Raw genomic sequence first — 16,671 nt, forward strand, 5'->3', positions numbered from 1 at the left:
CTTGTCTGCTCAGAAAGAAATAACTGATAAGTGAACTTTTTATGTGAAGTGCAGCATTTCCGCTGGAGCAGAGCCAAAACGGAATAGTTTGATTCAATAAAAAGGGAGTGGTTCATCCAGAAAAGACATTAAAAGCATAGGGCCTTGTTCACACTGCGTGTATTCGACGCGATGGCGCATTTTACATGCCAAAAAAAGGGTAAAAAACGCATGCTTTAAGCTTCCCATTGACGCGTTCACTTACGTGTGCGTGTTTAACCCCTTCCCACTCCTTGACGTACTATTCAGTCAAGGTAAGTACATCGTTCGCGCTCCATGACGGAATAATACGTCACAGGAGGATCGGCGATTTCGTCCGTCCTCCCGACACATACAGGAGCTGTGACAACTGCGGTCTCGTACAGCAGTTGCCGCAGCTCCGTCAGCAGGGGCCGATCGCGGTGTCCCCGCTGATTAACCCCTTAAAGAAGTTTTAAAAGTAATAAAAAGTAAAAATCCCCCATTTCCCTTATCAGTCCTTTATTATTAATAAAAATAAACTATACCGAATTGGTATCACCGCATCCGTAACGGCCTGAACTACAAAAGTATTTCATTATCTATCCTGCGCAGTGAAAACATTAAAAGAAAATAATAAACCATACCTGAATCACAATTTTTTGGCCACTTCAGCTCCCAAAAAATGGAATAAAAAGATCAAAAAGTCGCACGTACCTAAAACTGATCAAAACTACAGTTCGTTACGCAAAAAATAAGTCCTCACACGGCTTTCTTGAAGGAAAAATAAAAAAGTTATGGCTCTTAGAATGAGGCAACACAAAAAGTTAATTACTTTTTATAAAAAGTATTTTATTGTGCAAACGCCATAAGACATAAAAAAAAACCAACTATAAACAAACATAGGGTATCGCCGTAATCTTATAGCCCGCAAAATAAAGTGAATGTCATTTCTAGCGCACGGTGAACGCTGTAAAAACAAACAAACAAATAGAATAAAAAACAATAGTAGAATTGCTGCTTTTTAGTCACCACGCCTCTTAAAAATAGAATAAAAACTGATCAAAGTGTCGCATGCACCCCATGAAAACTACAATGAATTCCTGAAGGGGTCTAGTTTCCAAACTGGGGTCACTTTTATGGGGTTTTCCCTGTACTGGTACCTCAGAAGCTCAGCAAATGCGACATGGCGCTCAGAAACCAATACAGCAAAATCTAGATGCCAAATAGCACTCCGGTCTCTGAGCCCTGCCGTTGGTCCAACCAGCAGTTTACGGCAATACCTCATATGTGGTCATAAATCGGGATAAATTGCTTTACAAATGTTGGGGTGATTTTTCTTCTTTATTCCTTGTCAAAATTAAATATTCGTACCTTTTACCGGAAAAATATTATTTTCAATTGCACAGCCTAACTCCACAAAATGCAGCAAAAACACCTGTGGGATCTAAATGCCCACTATACCCCTAGATAAGTTCCTTGAGTGGTGTAGTTTGCCAAATAGAGTCACTTTGAAAGGGGGGGGGGGTTTCACTGTTTTGGCACCACAAGACCTTTAAACCGGACATGGTGCCTAATAAAAAGAAGGCCTCAAAATCCTCTAGGTGGTCCTTTGCTTCGGAGGCCTGTGTTTCAGTCCATTACCACACTAGGGCCACATGTGGAATATGTCTCAAAACTGAAGAATCTGGGCAAAAAGTATTGAGTTACGTTTCTCTGGTAAAACCTTGTTTTACAGAAAAAAATGGAATAAAAAGGATTTTCTGACAAAAAAAATTGAATTTGTAAAGGTCACCTTTACTTTGCTTTAAATTCCCTATTAAACACCTAAATGGTTAATGAACTTTCAAATGCTGCTTTGAATACTTTGAGGGGTCTAGTTTCTAAAATGGGGTGTTTGATGGGGGTTTCTAATATATGGACCCCTCAAAGCAACTTCAGAACTGAACTGGTACCTAAAAAAAAGAGGCTTTTGAAATTTTATTAAAAACATGAGAAATTGCTGCTTATGTTCTAAGCCTTGTAACGTCCTTGGAAAAAAAAAAAATGTTCAAAAAACGATGGCATATGAAATGCGCACTAGTAACTATTTTAGGTGGTTTTACTGTTTTACAAATAGATGCATTTAAATCCAGAAAAAGTTGTTGTTTTTTTCATATTTTCGATAAAATCTGCTACTTTCCACAAGAAAACATTAAATATATAGACCAAATTTTACCACTAACATAAAGTCCAACGTGTCACGAGAATATAATCTCAGAATCGCTTGGATAGGTTTAAGCACTCCGAAGTTATTATCACATAAAGTGAAATATGTCATTTAAATTCAGAAAAAAGCAAATTTTTGCAGTTTTTCGCTAAATTTTGGTGTTTTTCACAATAAAAAACACTGAATGTATCGACCAAATTTTACCACTAACATAAAGTCCAACGTGTCACGAGAAAACAATCTCAGAATCGCTTGGATCGGTAAAAGCATTCCGAAGTTATTACCACATAAACTGAAATATGTCAGATTTGAAAAATTGGGCTGCGTCCTGAACGTGCCAACTAGTCCATGTCCTTAACGGGTTAAGGCCAAAACTAGGTTGCGTCCTTAAGGGGGTTAAAAAAAAAATGCGAAAAAAAGAAGCGTCCGGTCAATTTTGAGCGAAAACGTGCGGAAATTGTGCCCAATTCCTATAGTTAATAGGAGCCCTAATTAACCACCACAAGAACGCGCACAAAACGAGTAAAAACCGCCCGTATATTAAAAAGCGTTTTACAAAAACGCTAGCTTTGACACGTTTACACCAAGTAGCTTTTTTTATCGCCGTGTGAACAAGGCCTGTGACTATCCTGCTGTAGACTCTACCGTGTTTAGCCCCTTCACGCTCCATGACGTACTATTCCATGCTGATCGTATCGTTCGCGCTCCGTGACAGAATAGTACTTCATGGGGAAAAATGTACGTCCGTAATGTACGTACATAACTATGATGCTAGGAGCCCGGCTCCCTGTACCGAGTTCGGTCCGGGACTTCCGGACGAAATACGTCCGTCCATTACGGACGTTAATGTGCTTGTGTGAACCCAGCCTTAGCGTTCGGGAAGTTCACACAAAATCAGTCGAGAGCGTCAGGGAATAGTTAGGTATAGCATCAGGGAATTTAGTGTCAGGAATCCGTCACCGTAGTTCGGTTTAGCATCAGGAAAGCTCGGAATAATCTAGTTAGGTTTAGTTTCAGGGAAGTCCATTCGTTTTATAAAAACAAAAAAAGTTTTAGGTAGCAGTCTATTGCTTCTAGTTAGGGAAATATACTTTTGTTTTGTGCTTTTCAATTTTAATTTTTTTTATGTATACACAACACACGTGTCTAAGCACATAAATAAAGATGTCCCAAAGGTCATTTTCTGCTGAAGAGGCCTATGCGTTTCTTGTCTCGGACAAAGACTCGTCGGATGGCCAGACTCTTATTTGTCAATCTCCTTATCCAGTGATGAAGAGGAGGGACCCCCTAGGAGACGCCCCATGACCACCAGCTCAGTTGAAACCCCAGAGAGAAGTGACCCCGCAACATTTGAAACCCCTGAGCGAAGGGACCCCATTTGGACCCCCACACCAGACCATTACGAGCCTAAATCCCTGAGTACACGGGCAGCCCAGGGATAAAATGTAATACGGCAGGGCTCAGTGAGATGGACTTTCAAGTTGTTTTTCACGGATGAATTTAGAGAGCTTATGGTGTCCCAGACAAATTTATATGCCTAACAGTATATGACCAAGAACCCCACATCATTTTATGCCCAATCCCATAGGTGGACCCCTGTAGACACAGTAGAGTTGGGCAAGTTCTGGGGACTGCTCTTGAACATGGGGCTTCTGAAAAAGCCATGCATTAGGACCTACTAGAGTACAGACATGTTATATCACACACAGATATACCGCATGGCCATGTCCAGGATGCGTTATGAGGCAATACTTCGCTTCTTACATTATGCTGATAATGAGCAGTGCCCACCGTGAGATGACCCCAGTTTTGACCGTTTGTATAAACGGAGATCCCTATTAGACCATTTCAGTGCCCGGTTTGCCCAAGAATACACCCCTGAGAAGTGTATTTCTATTGAGGAGTCCCTGGTACATTTTAAAGGAAGGCATGCGACACTGCTAGAAGAAATCTGAGAAGCCTCCCTAAGACACTACTGGACACTCCTCTAAATGAATGCCTTAAGAGGTGTAGTTTTTAAAACAGGTACATTTCTCGGGGGTTTCAACTGTACTGGTACCTCAGGGGCTTCTGCATACATGACTTCGCACCAGAAAAGCTCCAGTAGGCCAAATGTCCTTTCCTTCTGAGCTCTGTCGTGTGCCCAGGCAGCTGTTAACAGCCACATATAGGGTATTGATGTACCCGGGAGAGTCACATTACAGTTTATTGGGAGTAGGTCTCCAGTGGCACATGCTGGGCACAATATATCGGACACTGAAATGGCATATATGTATAGAAAATTGCAAATCTCACTCTGCACCATCTGCTGCGCATTATCTTTTATACATTACCTGTGGGGTCAAAATGCTCACTACACCTCTAGATGAATGTCTTAAGGGGTGTAGTTTTTGAAACGGGGTCACTTCTCGGGGGTTTCAACTGTACTAGTACCTCAGGGGCTTCTGCATACATGACTTAGCACCAGAAAATCAACACAAATGGGATATTGCCTCACTTAGGACAAATTGGGCAACAAAATGCGGTATTTTATTCCTTGTGAAAATAAGAAATTTCGAGCCAAAACGACATCTTATTGGAAATTTTTTTAATTCACAGCCCAATTCAAATTAATTCTGTGAAAAAAAACTGTGGGGTCTAAATGGTCACAACACCCATAAATGAATTCCTTGAAGGGAGCCGTTTCTAAAATGGGGTCACTTCTGGTGGGTTTCCATTGCTTTGATACCTCTGCGGCTTCGAAAATGTGACATGGCACCCGAAAACCAATTCAGCAAAATCTGGACTCCAAAGAACACATAGCGCTGCTTCCCTGGTTTTGGTCTGGTTTTTAATGCAATATCATAAATAGACGCCTCACAGGTCCTCAACTGGCAGCTTTATTAAATAGTACCCGCAAAATGCCAGTGTCAACGTCTACAGTGAAGAGGCGACTCCGGGATGCTGGCCTTCAGGGCAGAGTGGCAAAGAAAAAGCCATATCTGAGACTGGCTAATAAAAGGAAAAGATTAATATGGGCAAAAGCACACAAACATTGGACAGAGGAAGATTGGAAAAAAGTGTTATGGACAGATGAATCGAAGTTTGAGGTGTTTGGATCACACAGAAGAACATTTGTGAGACGCAGAACAACTGAAAAGACGCTGGAAGAGTGCCTGACGCCATCTGTCAAGCATGGTGGAGGTAATGTGATGGTCTGGGGTTGCTTTGGTGCTGGTAAAGTGGGAGATTTGTACAAGGTAAAAGGGATTTTGAATAAGGAAGGCTAGCACTCCATTTTGCAACGCCATGCCATACCCTGTGGACAGCGCTTGATTGGAGCCAATTTCATCCTACAACAGGACAATGACCCAAAGCACACCTCCAAATTATGCAAGAACTATTTAGGGAAGAAGCAGGCAGCTGGTATTCTATCTGTAATGGAGTGGCCAGCGCAGTCACCAGATCTCAACCCCATAGAGCTGTTGTGGGAGCAGCTTGACCGTATGGTACGCAAGAAGTGCCCATCAAGCCAATCCAACTTGTGGGAGGGGCTTCTGGAAGCATGGGGTGAAATTTCTCCCGATTACCTCAGCAAATTAACAGCTAGAATGCCAAAGGTCTGCAATGCTGTAATTGCTGCAAATGGAGCATTCTTTGACGAAAGCAAAGTTTGAAGGAGAAAATTATTATTTCAAATAAAAATCATTATTTCTAACCTTGTCAATGTCTTGACTATATTTTCTAGTCATTTTGCAACTCATTTGATAAATATAAGTGTGAGTTTTCATGGAAAACACAAAATTGTCTGGGTGACCCCAAACTTTTCAACAGTAGTGTACACATATACACACATACAATCACTGCAATATAAATTAACTAGCTCATCTCACAATACACGGTGTACATTTTAAAATAAAGCTTTGCACAGTTTCAAGTACACCCCCCCCCCATCAAGCCTAATTATTATTTTTTTTACCATGATAACTGCATCAGCAGCTTAGATATATTTAATATGCGCAATTTGTCGGTCACCGTTCTTTCCTCGCAATCTTGAACTTTAAAACTTTAAGATCTTTCTATCCATATTTTCCTTCCTAAATAATCACTGCCACCCTCTCTAACTCACACAGCAGCCAATATAAATCTCATCACAATGTTTCTGGGGTCAGTAAAAGCCGTGGCTTGAGGATTAGGCATTTGACCCAAGCAATGTCCCGTCCCCCCCATCTGCAGACAGATCATTATTCAGCAAAATACATCTTCTATCACTAACTGGACATTGCATATTTTCAAGATAATGTCCAAATTTGGATGATAAAAACACTCCGAACCCAAGAATCTCGGCTTATGATCAAGTCATTGACAGTTTTGAAAATTAACTTGTTTGAAAATACATTGTTCTCTAACAGCTTCTAAACCTACCACAAATATAGATATACTATAAGCATAGAATCGGCATGGTATTAATATAGGGGAGAAAAACGTTTCATATATTTAGTACGTTTTTTTTTTTATCATTGGGAAATATGTAACAAATTTATCAACATAAAATATACTAAAATAAAAACAAAACATTAATGGTAGAGTTGTATAATATTCTTATTTTTTAAAGAATTTAAAAAAAAAAATACACAATTAGGGCTGGGCGATATGGCCTAAAAACTAAATATTATAATTTTTTTGCTAAAATATACTATAAAAAGTTCGACGAACTGGCGCAGGAAGCAGAAATATTTGATGCATGCTTCCTCGTACCACCACACAGCTATGATTAACTATAGTGAAGAAACTGCCATCATAACTGGTGGTGGCAGTAGGAGGCCCGCACGGAATATATTGGACTCCTTCTCCCCCACCAGGTCAATAAACTGTGCATGGAGCATCAGAGCCGAATGCAGCCGCTTTAAAGAGGCTCTGTCACCACATTATAAGTGCCCTGTCTCCTATATAAGAAGATTGCGCTATAATGTAGGTGACAGTAATGCTTTTTATTTAGAAAAACAATCTATTTTAAACCACTTTATGAGCGATTTTTAGCTTTATGCTAATGAGTTGCTTAATGCCCAAGTGGGTGTGTGTTACTTTAGACCAAGTGGGCGTTGTACAGTGGAGTGTATGACGCTGACCAATCAGCATCATGCACTTCTCTCCATTCATTTACACTGCACTAGCGATATAGTTATATCACTATGTGCAGCCTCATACACAAACACTAACATTACTGCAGTGTCCTGATAATGAATATACATCACGACCAGCCTGGACGTGATGTTTATTCAGAATCCTGACACTTCTGAATCTTTTCTGTGAGATTCCAGCAAGGCAAGCATACTCTCGCGAGATTACGATGTAACCTGTCATTTCAAACGAGATTACGCTTGCCTTGCTGGAATCTCACAGAAAAGATTCAGAAGTGTCAGGATTCTGAATAAACATCACGTCCAGGCTGGTAGTGATGTATATTCATTATCAGGACACTGCAGTAATGTTAGTGTTTGTGTAAGTGGCTGCACATAGCGATATAACTATATCGCTAGTGCAGTGTAAATGAATGGAGAGAAGTGCATGACGCTGATTGGTCACGGATTGCTCAGAGTCATACACTCCTCTGTACAACGCCCACTTGTTCTAAAGTAACACACGCCCACTTGGGCATTAAGAAACTCATTAGCATAAAGGTAAAAATCACTCAAAGTGGTTTCAAACAGATCGTTTTTCTAAATAAAAAGCATTACTGTCACCTACATTACAGCGCCGATCTTCTTATAGAGGAGATAGGGCACTTATAATGTGGTGACAGAGCCTCTTTAAGTAAAAAGTAGGGCAACATTTTATAGGTGATAGGACATCTGCTTTTAGGAATTGCAGTGCATAGTACATTTATGTAAAGGAGCGTGCTCAATGAAGTAAAACACACACATTCTGTGGATATATTTTTGGCAGTTGTATTCTAGTGTGGTCTCCACCAAATACTATGAACTTCTGTGCATTGGTCGATCATACTATTATAGGTGTCAGAGGTAGCACCTCCACTTTACAGCAATAACTATGGGTGTGAAAAAAACAAAAAACCTCTTATTACAGTACATTGGTGCTACACTGGGAAACATAATTCATCCATGCGCTCTAATCACTAACTACGCGTAAACGTTTTATACAACATCAACAGCTTTGATGAAACAAAGGGTAGAAAACTTTTTTCTTCTGCATATATAGATTTTGAAATGGAGGAAGAAGCAGCGATTTGGACAAAGAATTCTTCACCATAAGTTGACAGAATCAAACGTAGATAAAACATATTTGAGATTTTGGTTTAAGAGTTTCCAATGAAAGAAATGGTTGCTTCCTTCATATCTTCTGACCTGAAAATTCACCAAGTTCCATAATAGTAAGCTACCCAGGAAGGAGCGCGCTCAACTGTCACCCTTTATCTCCTGCAGGAAACAAGCCAATTGGTCACCATGTCTGTCACTAAACAGATAAAGAACATTTCCTTCTAGTTCAATAAAAACACAGTCATAGACAATAGAAGAAATGTTTTCTTCTAAAAAAGGACTAAAGGGCAACAATACTTATTCATTAGTGTCGACTATGGAAAATTGAGAGGCAGAAAACCAAAAGCATCATTTACATTCATTCTATAGGGAGAATGCAAAAAGAAAAACATTCCATTAGAAAGGCGCTTAGGCCTCATGCACACGACCGTAGCCATGTGCACGGCCGTGATTTTCGGGTCGGCCGGCCACAGTGACAGCCGCGAGCCGCTCGCAAATCACGGGCTGTGCACATGGCTGCGGCCATTATTTTCAATGAGCCCGGACCGCAGAACACGGCCGTAATAAGACATGCTTGTTCTTTCTGTGGTGCGGGCTCCTGGGCCATGCACGGACCGTGAAAGCTAAGGTCGTGTGCATGGCCCCGTAGGAATGAATGGGGCCGCAATTCTCCCGTGGATTTTCGGCCGCAAAAGCACGTTCGTGTGCATGAGGCCTTAGTGTTTGCACCTATGTGATACAATATGGATGTCCACGCTTCTTTTTATTGTGTTTTCTATATCCAGCCAGAATAAACAATCACTGTTATTTATGTTTAATGTATTTTAGTTATAAGACCACCCTGGTGACCACAATGTAATAGACAAGGCACTATGAAATGGTACTATTGAAATAGAGCCTATTCCAGTGAAGAGGCAACCAGAAGCAGCTGTTAATTATTTTAGGCACACTGAATGCAGCTAGCACAGCTCCTGTTTTATTTTATACGAAAGCCACGCTATGCAGCATTATACTGTATTGGCTGGAGTCTGTAGTTAGACTCCCAGTCTAGCAAGTGAATATGTGATGCATAGCAGTAGCTTACAAAGTTGGCTGGAGACTACAGTGTGGCCATGTTCACACACGGCAGATACGCTGCGTAAAAGCACACTGCGTATCCGCCCTGTGTGCTGCAGGAAATTGCAGCCAAAAAAACGCTCCAAAATTGTAATGCAGTTTTTCAGCCGGAACGTCCGCTGTGGAAAACATAAAAAGTTTCATACTAGATCGCCATGGCGACGCATTCCTCTGCCGTCCAGCAGCCCGGCCTCCTGGGATGGCATTTCATCCCATATGATTGGCTGCAGCGGTCACATGGGATGAAATGTCATCCCAGGAGGCCAGCCTGGATGAAGAAACACAGAATTCTGGGTAAATATAAGATTTTTTTTTTTAAAAGTTGCGCTTTTTTTGCGGCGGAATTTCAGAGCGTTTTTTTCCGCTCAACATTTAAGCAGCGTGTGGATGAGATTTCTTCAAATCACTCATCCACTCTACTGCTTCTGTATTATGCTGCAAATTTTCTGCAACTGTGTCCGTTGCGGAAAATCCGCAGTATTTACGTTATGTGTGAACTCACCCTATAGGTCCAAGCAGTCACCCAGCCTGCGGGGCGGGATGTGAAAAGCAGAGTTGTGGCTTCACACTGCTCTGCAGTACCACACAACGGTCTGAGAGAGCATCATAAGTAAGGCCAAGTTCCGTTGTTTTGACTGCGCTACTGATGCCGTCAAAACAACACAACCCTTTCACAATGCTGATAAACGGAAACCATTAGCAAAGTTTCCGTCACCATTTAGATCAACGGTGATGCAAACGGAAACTATCGTTTCCATTTGCCTTTCCGTTGATGGGTTCCCCTGACGGAAAGCTCAGACAAAGCCCCTCAACGGAAAGACAATGCTGATGTGAACAGGCCCTAATAGCAGTCTCCCAACCTGCCTGAGTATTTGTGTATAGCAAAGCTGCTTGTACACTATTTAGCCATTATTTGTTTTTGTTATTTACTAGCTTGCCTTTTTAGAGATGAGCAGTGTAATAACTTCCCCCGAACGCCAGGCACACATTCATTTTTTGGACCAGTAAGAACTGCCATAGAGGGTCCGCTCACACAGCATGTGTATGTACATGAATCCTTAGAAGCCTCACACAGCGTTCCGTATTTCGGCCGCATTTCCCGGAGCGAACACACTGCAGGGTGCCGGGCTCCTAGCGTCAGTTATCTATGACGCTAGGTCTCACTGCCTCGAAGCAGGACAACAACTGTCCTGTACTGTAATCATGTTTTCAGTACGGGACAATAGTACCACGGAGAGGCAGTGACACCTAGCGTCATAGATAACTATGACGCTAGGAGCCCGGCGGCCTGCAGTGTGTTCGGTCCGGGAAATGTGGCTGACGTAAGGACCGTATATCACGGACTGAACACGCTCATGTGTGAGGCTCCCTAGTCTGAGAAACTTTGTCTCGTATGTCACAGATGGAAATGGATGTCCTTGAAAGAAAGTAGACAGATTTTTTTTTACCCTTACCACTTTTGCCTTCCCTGTTAGGCCTAATTGACACGACCATGTTCGGTCCGTGATATACGGACCAGATGTCGACCGCATATACCGGACCGAACATTGTGCAGGGAGCCGGGCTCCTAGAATCATAATTATTTATGACACTAGGAGTCCCTGCCTCCCTGTGGAACTACTGTCCCGTGCTGAAAACATGATTACAGTACGGGACAGTTTTCCCGCAGCGAGGCAGGGACTCCTGGGATCGTACATAACTATGATGGTAGTAGCCCGGCTCCCTGCATTGTGTTCGGTCCGGGAAACACTGATGACATTTGGTCCGTATATTACGGACCGAACACGCTCGCATGTGTTCGGCCTTACTTTGTAAATAGTGCCAAGTTTTCACGGGATCAATCATGTTATATCCAGAGACCGAGAAAGCAAGACCATTTGCATTACGTTTTTTTATGGATTATAAAGCCCAATGAGAAATAAGAAAAAGTTACAAAAATTACCCACCCACAAAACCTAGCAAAAAATAAAAATGGTTGTTAAACTTGCACATACTAAAAACTGCAAAAAACTGGTCATTAGGGGGATTGTCCAGGACTTGGGGGAAATTAAACTAAGGAATGGAAGTGGCGTGAAATCCTACCCGATTTTGATTAAAAATTCTACCGCTGTCACCTGCTTACAGAAAAAACACAAAGAGACAATACCGCCAGTCATCCGCGATCATGTCACATCCAGCAGTCAACTGATAAGCATGCGACTACATTGTGCAATGGATCTTGTATTGCATACATTGTCAGAAACGCTAAATCACTTGGAGTTTTATTTTTCAATTTCATACAGGTCCTTCATGTAAAGTACCTACAGTCACGCAATATGGCACTATATTTTGTATGAATAAAGTTACCTGTTTATTTGCTTTATTGTACTGATATTTTTTATACTTTTGATACAAACCGTACTAGTCATAGGATTTCAATGTTAAAACTCTGATCACACCCCAGCCAAACAGCTGATTTATGTTCATTATTTTGCACAATCCAATGTTACGTAAAAATTTTCCGTTCATTCTTATGATGTGAAAGTGATCACAGGGGCAGCACTAGTGCCATGTAGCGCTGGGGTCCTTGGTTTGAACTTGACCAAGGTCAACATCTGAATGGAGTTTGTAAGCGGTCTCCATTTTTGTGTGTGTTTTCTCTGGGTTCTCAGATTTCTTCTCGCACTCCAAAAGTCATACTGATCGGGAATAGAGATTGCGAGCTCCAATGGGGATAGTCAGTGATCACTTCTGTACAGTGCTGTGGAATATGGCATTGTTGCCATACGAGCCATAATAATTGTAAAATGTGAACGCATTGTTTCAACCATGAATGCTAAATATGTTGAAGATAATTTTTTAAAGCTGCCCTACAGGTAACTGTGCAGAGGAGATGTGCAAGAGCAATTTATGTATATTTCTACTGCAATAAAAAAAAAGTGTAAAATGTCGAAAAGTATAACATTGTACATGTCCAAAGGTTGTGTTTTTCTGCCCAAAAAAACCCAGAAACCTTTGGTTGAAAAAAAAGTTTGCATGAAGTGAAAGGGATTTAACAATGAACCATGTTAAAGGCTGTGCTTTAATCACCGCTGGGTCACATCATCTTCCTAGGAGTTTTCGGAAAACTAGTGCAAAGCAGCAAAGGTAATACCAAATATACCTACCTCTTTCGTACAATTGTTCTCATCATTTACTAGAGACCGAGACACTTTAAGAGCCCATCACACTCTTTAGATTAAGATAAATTTCCATTATTTATTATTCTGCCTATACTATGTTTGTCCATTAACCCCTTATCGACATTTGACTTAAAGGGATTATGTGGGAGCGAAAATTACTAGCAGTGTACTCACTGCAGTATGTGAGTACACTGGCTAATCTACATTCCGGTCCCCCGTCGCGCTGATTATGAGATTTTAATAGATATTTTTATTTATAGCGCTGGCGGGGTTTCTATTCTCTCCGTCGTTAGAGCGGGGCTGCGTATTACAGCCATTGCCCCTCTCCTGATTGTGCCGGCAAACTGTGTCTCACACAGGACAAGAATGCTCTTCCTGATGCGGCAAGCACCCGCCGCTCAGGACAATAGACTGCAGTACATAGGTATTGCAGTGTATTGTAGTAGCAATCAAACAATCATTTGCTTAAAGAGGCTCTGTCACCAGATTTTGCAACCCCTATCTGCTACTGCAGCAGATCGGCGCTGCAATGTAGATTACAGTAACGTTTTTATTTTTAAAAAACGAGCATTTTTGGCCAAGTTATGGCCATTTTTGTATTTATGCAAATGAGGCTTGCAAAAGTACAACTGGGCGTGTTTACAGTAAAAGTACAACTGGGCGTGTATTGTGTGCGTACATCGGGGCGTGTTTACTACTTTTACTAGCTGGGCGTTCTGATGAGAAGTATCATCCACTTCTCTTCAGAACGCCCAGCTTCTGGCAGTGCAGACACACAGCGTGTTCTCGAGAGATCACGCTGTGACGTCACTCACTTCCTGCCCCAAGTCCTGCATCGTGTCAGACGAGCCGGCACCAGAGGCTACAGATGATTCTGCAGCAGCATCGGCGTTTGCAGGTAAATCGATGTAGCTACTTACCTGCAAACGCTGATGCTGCTGCAGAATCAACTGTAGCCTCTGGTGCCGATGTGGCCGACACGATGCAGGACCTGTGAGTGACGTCACAGCGTGATCTGGCAGAAGCTGGGCGTTCTGAAGAGAAGTGGATGATACTTCTCATCAGAACGCCCAGCTAGTAAAAGTAGTAAACACGCCCCGATGTACGCACATAATACACGCCCAGTTGTACTTTTACTTTTCAACACGCCCAGTTGTACTTTTGCAAGCCTCATTTGCATAAATACAAAAATGGTCATAACTTGGCCAAAAATGCTTGTTTTTTAAAAATAAAAACGTTACTGTAATCTACATTGCAGCGCCTATCTGCTGCAATAGCAGATAGGGGTTGCAAAATCTGGTGACAGCCTCTTTAAGTCCACTTTTAGGGACAAAAGAAAAAAAATTGGGGGGGGGGGGGGGGGGAGTTTAGTAAAAAATACAAATAGAACATTATTTACACTAGAACATTATTTAACCCACAGGATGAATGCTGTTAAAATAAAATATTAAAACCACCAGAATTGCTGTTTTTTGGTCACCTTAGTAAATGAGTAGTGATCAAACAGAGGTATGTACCCCAAAAAAAATAACTATGGCTCTTAGAATATGGAGGCACAAAACAAATTTTTGTGCCAAAGACTTACCTTGTTGTGTTCATACTTGTATGGAATTTTAAGGGTCTCCGTAGCCCGGATCATAGCTTGCATTGCTGTGAATATGTTCTGGTAGACAAGTTTAGTGAAGCCCCTCTTATCTTCATCAGAGTAGCCAGATCCATGGATAATCCTCATCTGCTTGATGAATGTGCTTTTTCCACTCTCTCCGGTGCCTGAAGAACAAAGAAATATATGAGTAAAAGCGATACAAACCTAAAATGACCTATTACATAAAGTATGAGCGGATTCCACAAATAATACTATGGATGTACCATCAGCCACATAAACCATCAAGACTATTGAATTTTAAAGACACTCAGTACAAATCAAATGGAGAATATAGTGCTGTGAAAAAAGCCCCCCCCCCCTTCCAATTTCTTCTATTTTTATTAATTTCTGACAATAGTTTTAGATCATCCAATTTTAATACAAGATAAAGACAACACGACTAAACACAAAATGCAGCTTTGAAATGATCATTCCATTTATTAACCCCTTAAGGACACGGACAATTTTTTTCGGCCCCTATTTTTTAGTCGACATAGCCATATGAGGGCTTGCGATCATTAGTACAATACACTGTAATACTAATATATTGCAGTATATTCTCATAGGCAGACCTGAGTGCCTTTATTAGGTCCCTGTCTGCCAGAACAACCATCGGCACCCTGCGATGGCGTCACGCGGAGGTGATGAGCTGTCGGAGGGGGCCGCCCCCCTCTTTTTAACGCCTCAGATGCGCAGATTGACCGCAGCATTTGAGGGGTTAGACGGCCAGGAACAGCACTATCGCTGTTCCTGACCGTTAGTCCCGGGTGTCAGCTGTAATACACAGCTGCTACCCACAGCATATGGAGTGGGCTCAAACTTAAACAGTATTGAACAGTATGCGAAAAACGCCACGAAAATTGGTGTGCAGGCAAACAGAATTTTGAGACACATTTTCCTCCTGCAAAAACCCAGCCTAAAGAAAAACTCGACGTATCAATGTCAAAGTCTGCAATCAAGAGACGTCTTCATAAATGTAAATACAGGAGACTAATCTTAAGATGCAAATCACTAGTAAAGGTCCTCTTATACGGCCCATCCTGGGCTGTGTAAATGAGCGCTGATCAACGAGACAGCTCGTTGGTCGGCGCTCGTTTGCTCCTTTCACAAAGAGCTAGTATATAGAGTATATGGAGTTCATCTACAATTTTTTAATAATATAATATACGGTAACTTTTAAATAAATTTTTATTCTCTTTAAAAAATGGGGCGTTTTATCAGGGTTTCTAATACATAGGCCCCTCAAAGCCACTTCAGAACTGAAGAGGTACCTTAAAAAAAAGGCTTTTGAAATTTTCTTAAAAACATGAGAAATTGCTGTTTATGTTCTAAGCCTAAGAAAAATAAAAGAATGTTCAAAAAACAATGCCCATGTAAAGTAGACATATGGGAAAAGTGAACTAGTAACTATTTTGGGTGGTATAACCGTCTGTTTTACAAGTAGAAGCATTTAAATTCTGAAAAATGCTATATTTTCCAAAAGTTTCCCTAAATTTTGCAATTTTTCACAAATAAACACTGAATATATCGACCAAATTTTACCACGAACATAAAGCCCAATGTCTCGCGAGAAAAAAATCTGAAAATCGCTTGGATAGGTTTAAGCATTCCGACGTTATTACCACATAAAGTGAAATATGTCAGATTTCAAAAATGGGCTCTGAGCCTTAAGGCCAAAACTAGGCTGCGTCCTTAAGGGGTTAATGCTCGGCCGCAGTGAATCGAGCACTCGCGCTGCATCTCTATTCAAATAACAGAAACAGCTGTTTCAGTCAGTCCCATTGACATTGAGTGGAGCGGCAGGCTCATGCTCGACCATTGCTCCATTCAAGCTCCTCCTCACTGCACCCCCCCCCCATCTGTGTGTGTTCTCGCGGGAGGGAACACAGCGCAAGCCGCCCTGACACCGTCCGTAGCGGATTGGACAGTGTCAGAGCGAAGACATCACACCCCCTTGCCATTTAGTTAGAAACGCCCCATTGACAGTTCATGGGCTTATTTACATATCGGGCGCCAAATATAACGACACCGATACGTAAATAACGGAGGAAGATAGGAACAAATGTAAAGTGAGAGTGTGTTTGTGAAGCCCTGCCTATTACATGCTGCACATGTATGTGCAGGTGAAAGGTTCTTCTTAAAGTGTAGATAAACGTTCGACAAACTTCTGACATGTCAAAGTGACATGTTAGAAGTTTGTATTGGTGGGGGTCCGAGCACGGAGACCCCCACCATTCGTTAGAACGAAGCAGCTGAAGCACTCGTGTGAGCGCTCAGCTGCTTCTT

The 16,671-nt window shown here is 41.6% G+C and overlaps 1 protein-coding gene across 3 annotated transcripts in view; it reads right to left on the reverse strand.

Moving 5' to 3' along the window:
• LOC142652678 (guanine nucleotide-binding protein G(q) subunit alpha) overlaps positions 1–16,671 on the reverse strand; it is a 149,576-nt gene that overhangs the window by 65,264 nt on the left and 67,641 nt on the right. For all 3 annotated transcript variants that reach the window (XM_075828339.1, XM_075828353.1, XM_075828345.1), the window contains one exon: positions 14,326–14,510. In XM_075828339.1, the coding sequence (XP_075684454.1) occupies positions 14,326–14,510 (185 nt within the window). The remainder of the gene's footprint in view (positions 1–14,325; positions 14,511–16,671) is intronic.

Source organism: Rhinoderma darwinii, chromosome 1 (assembly GCF_050947455.1).
Source record: "Rhinoderma darwinii isolate aRhiDar2 chromosome 1, aRhiDar2.hap1, whole genome shotgun sequence".
NCBI lineage: Eukaryota > Metazoa > Chordata > Amphibia > Anura > Rhinodermatidae > Rhinoderma > Rhinoderma darwinii.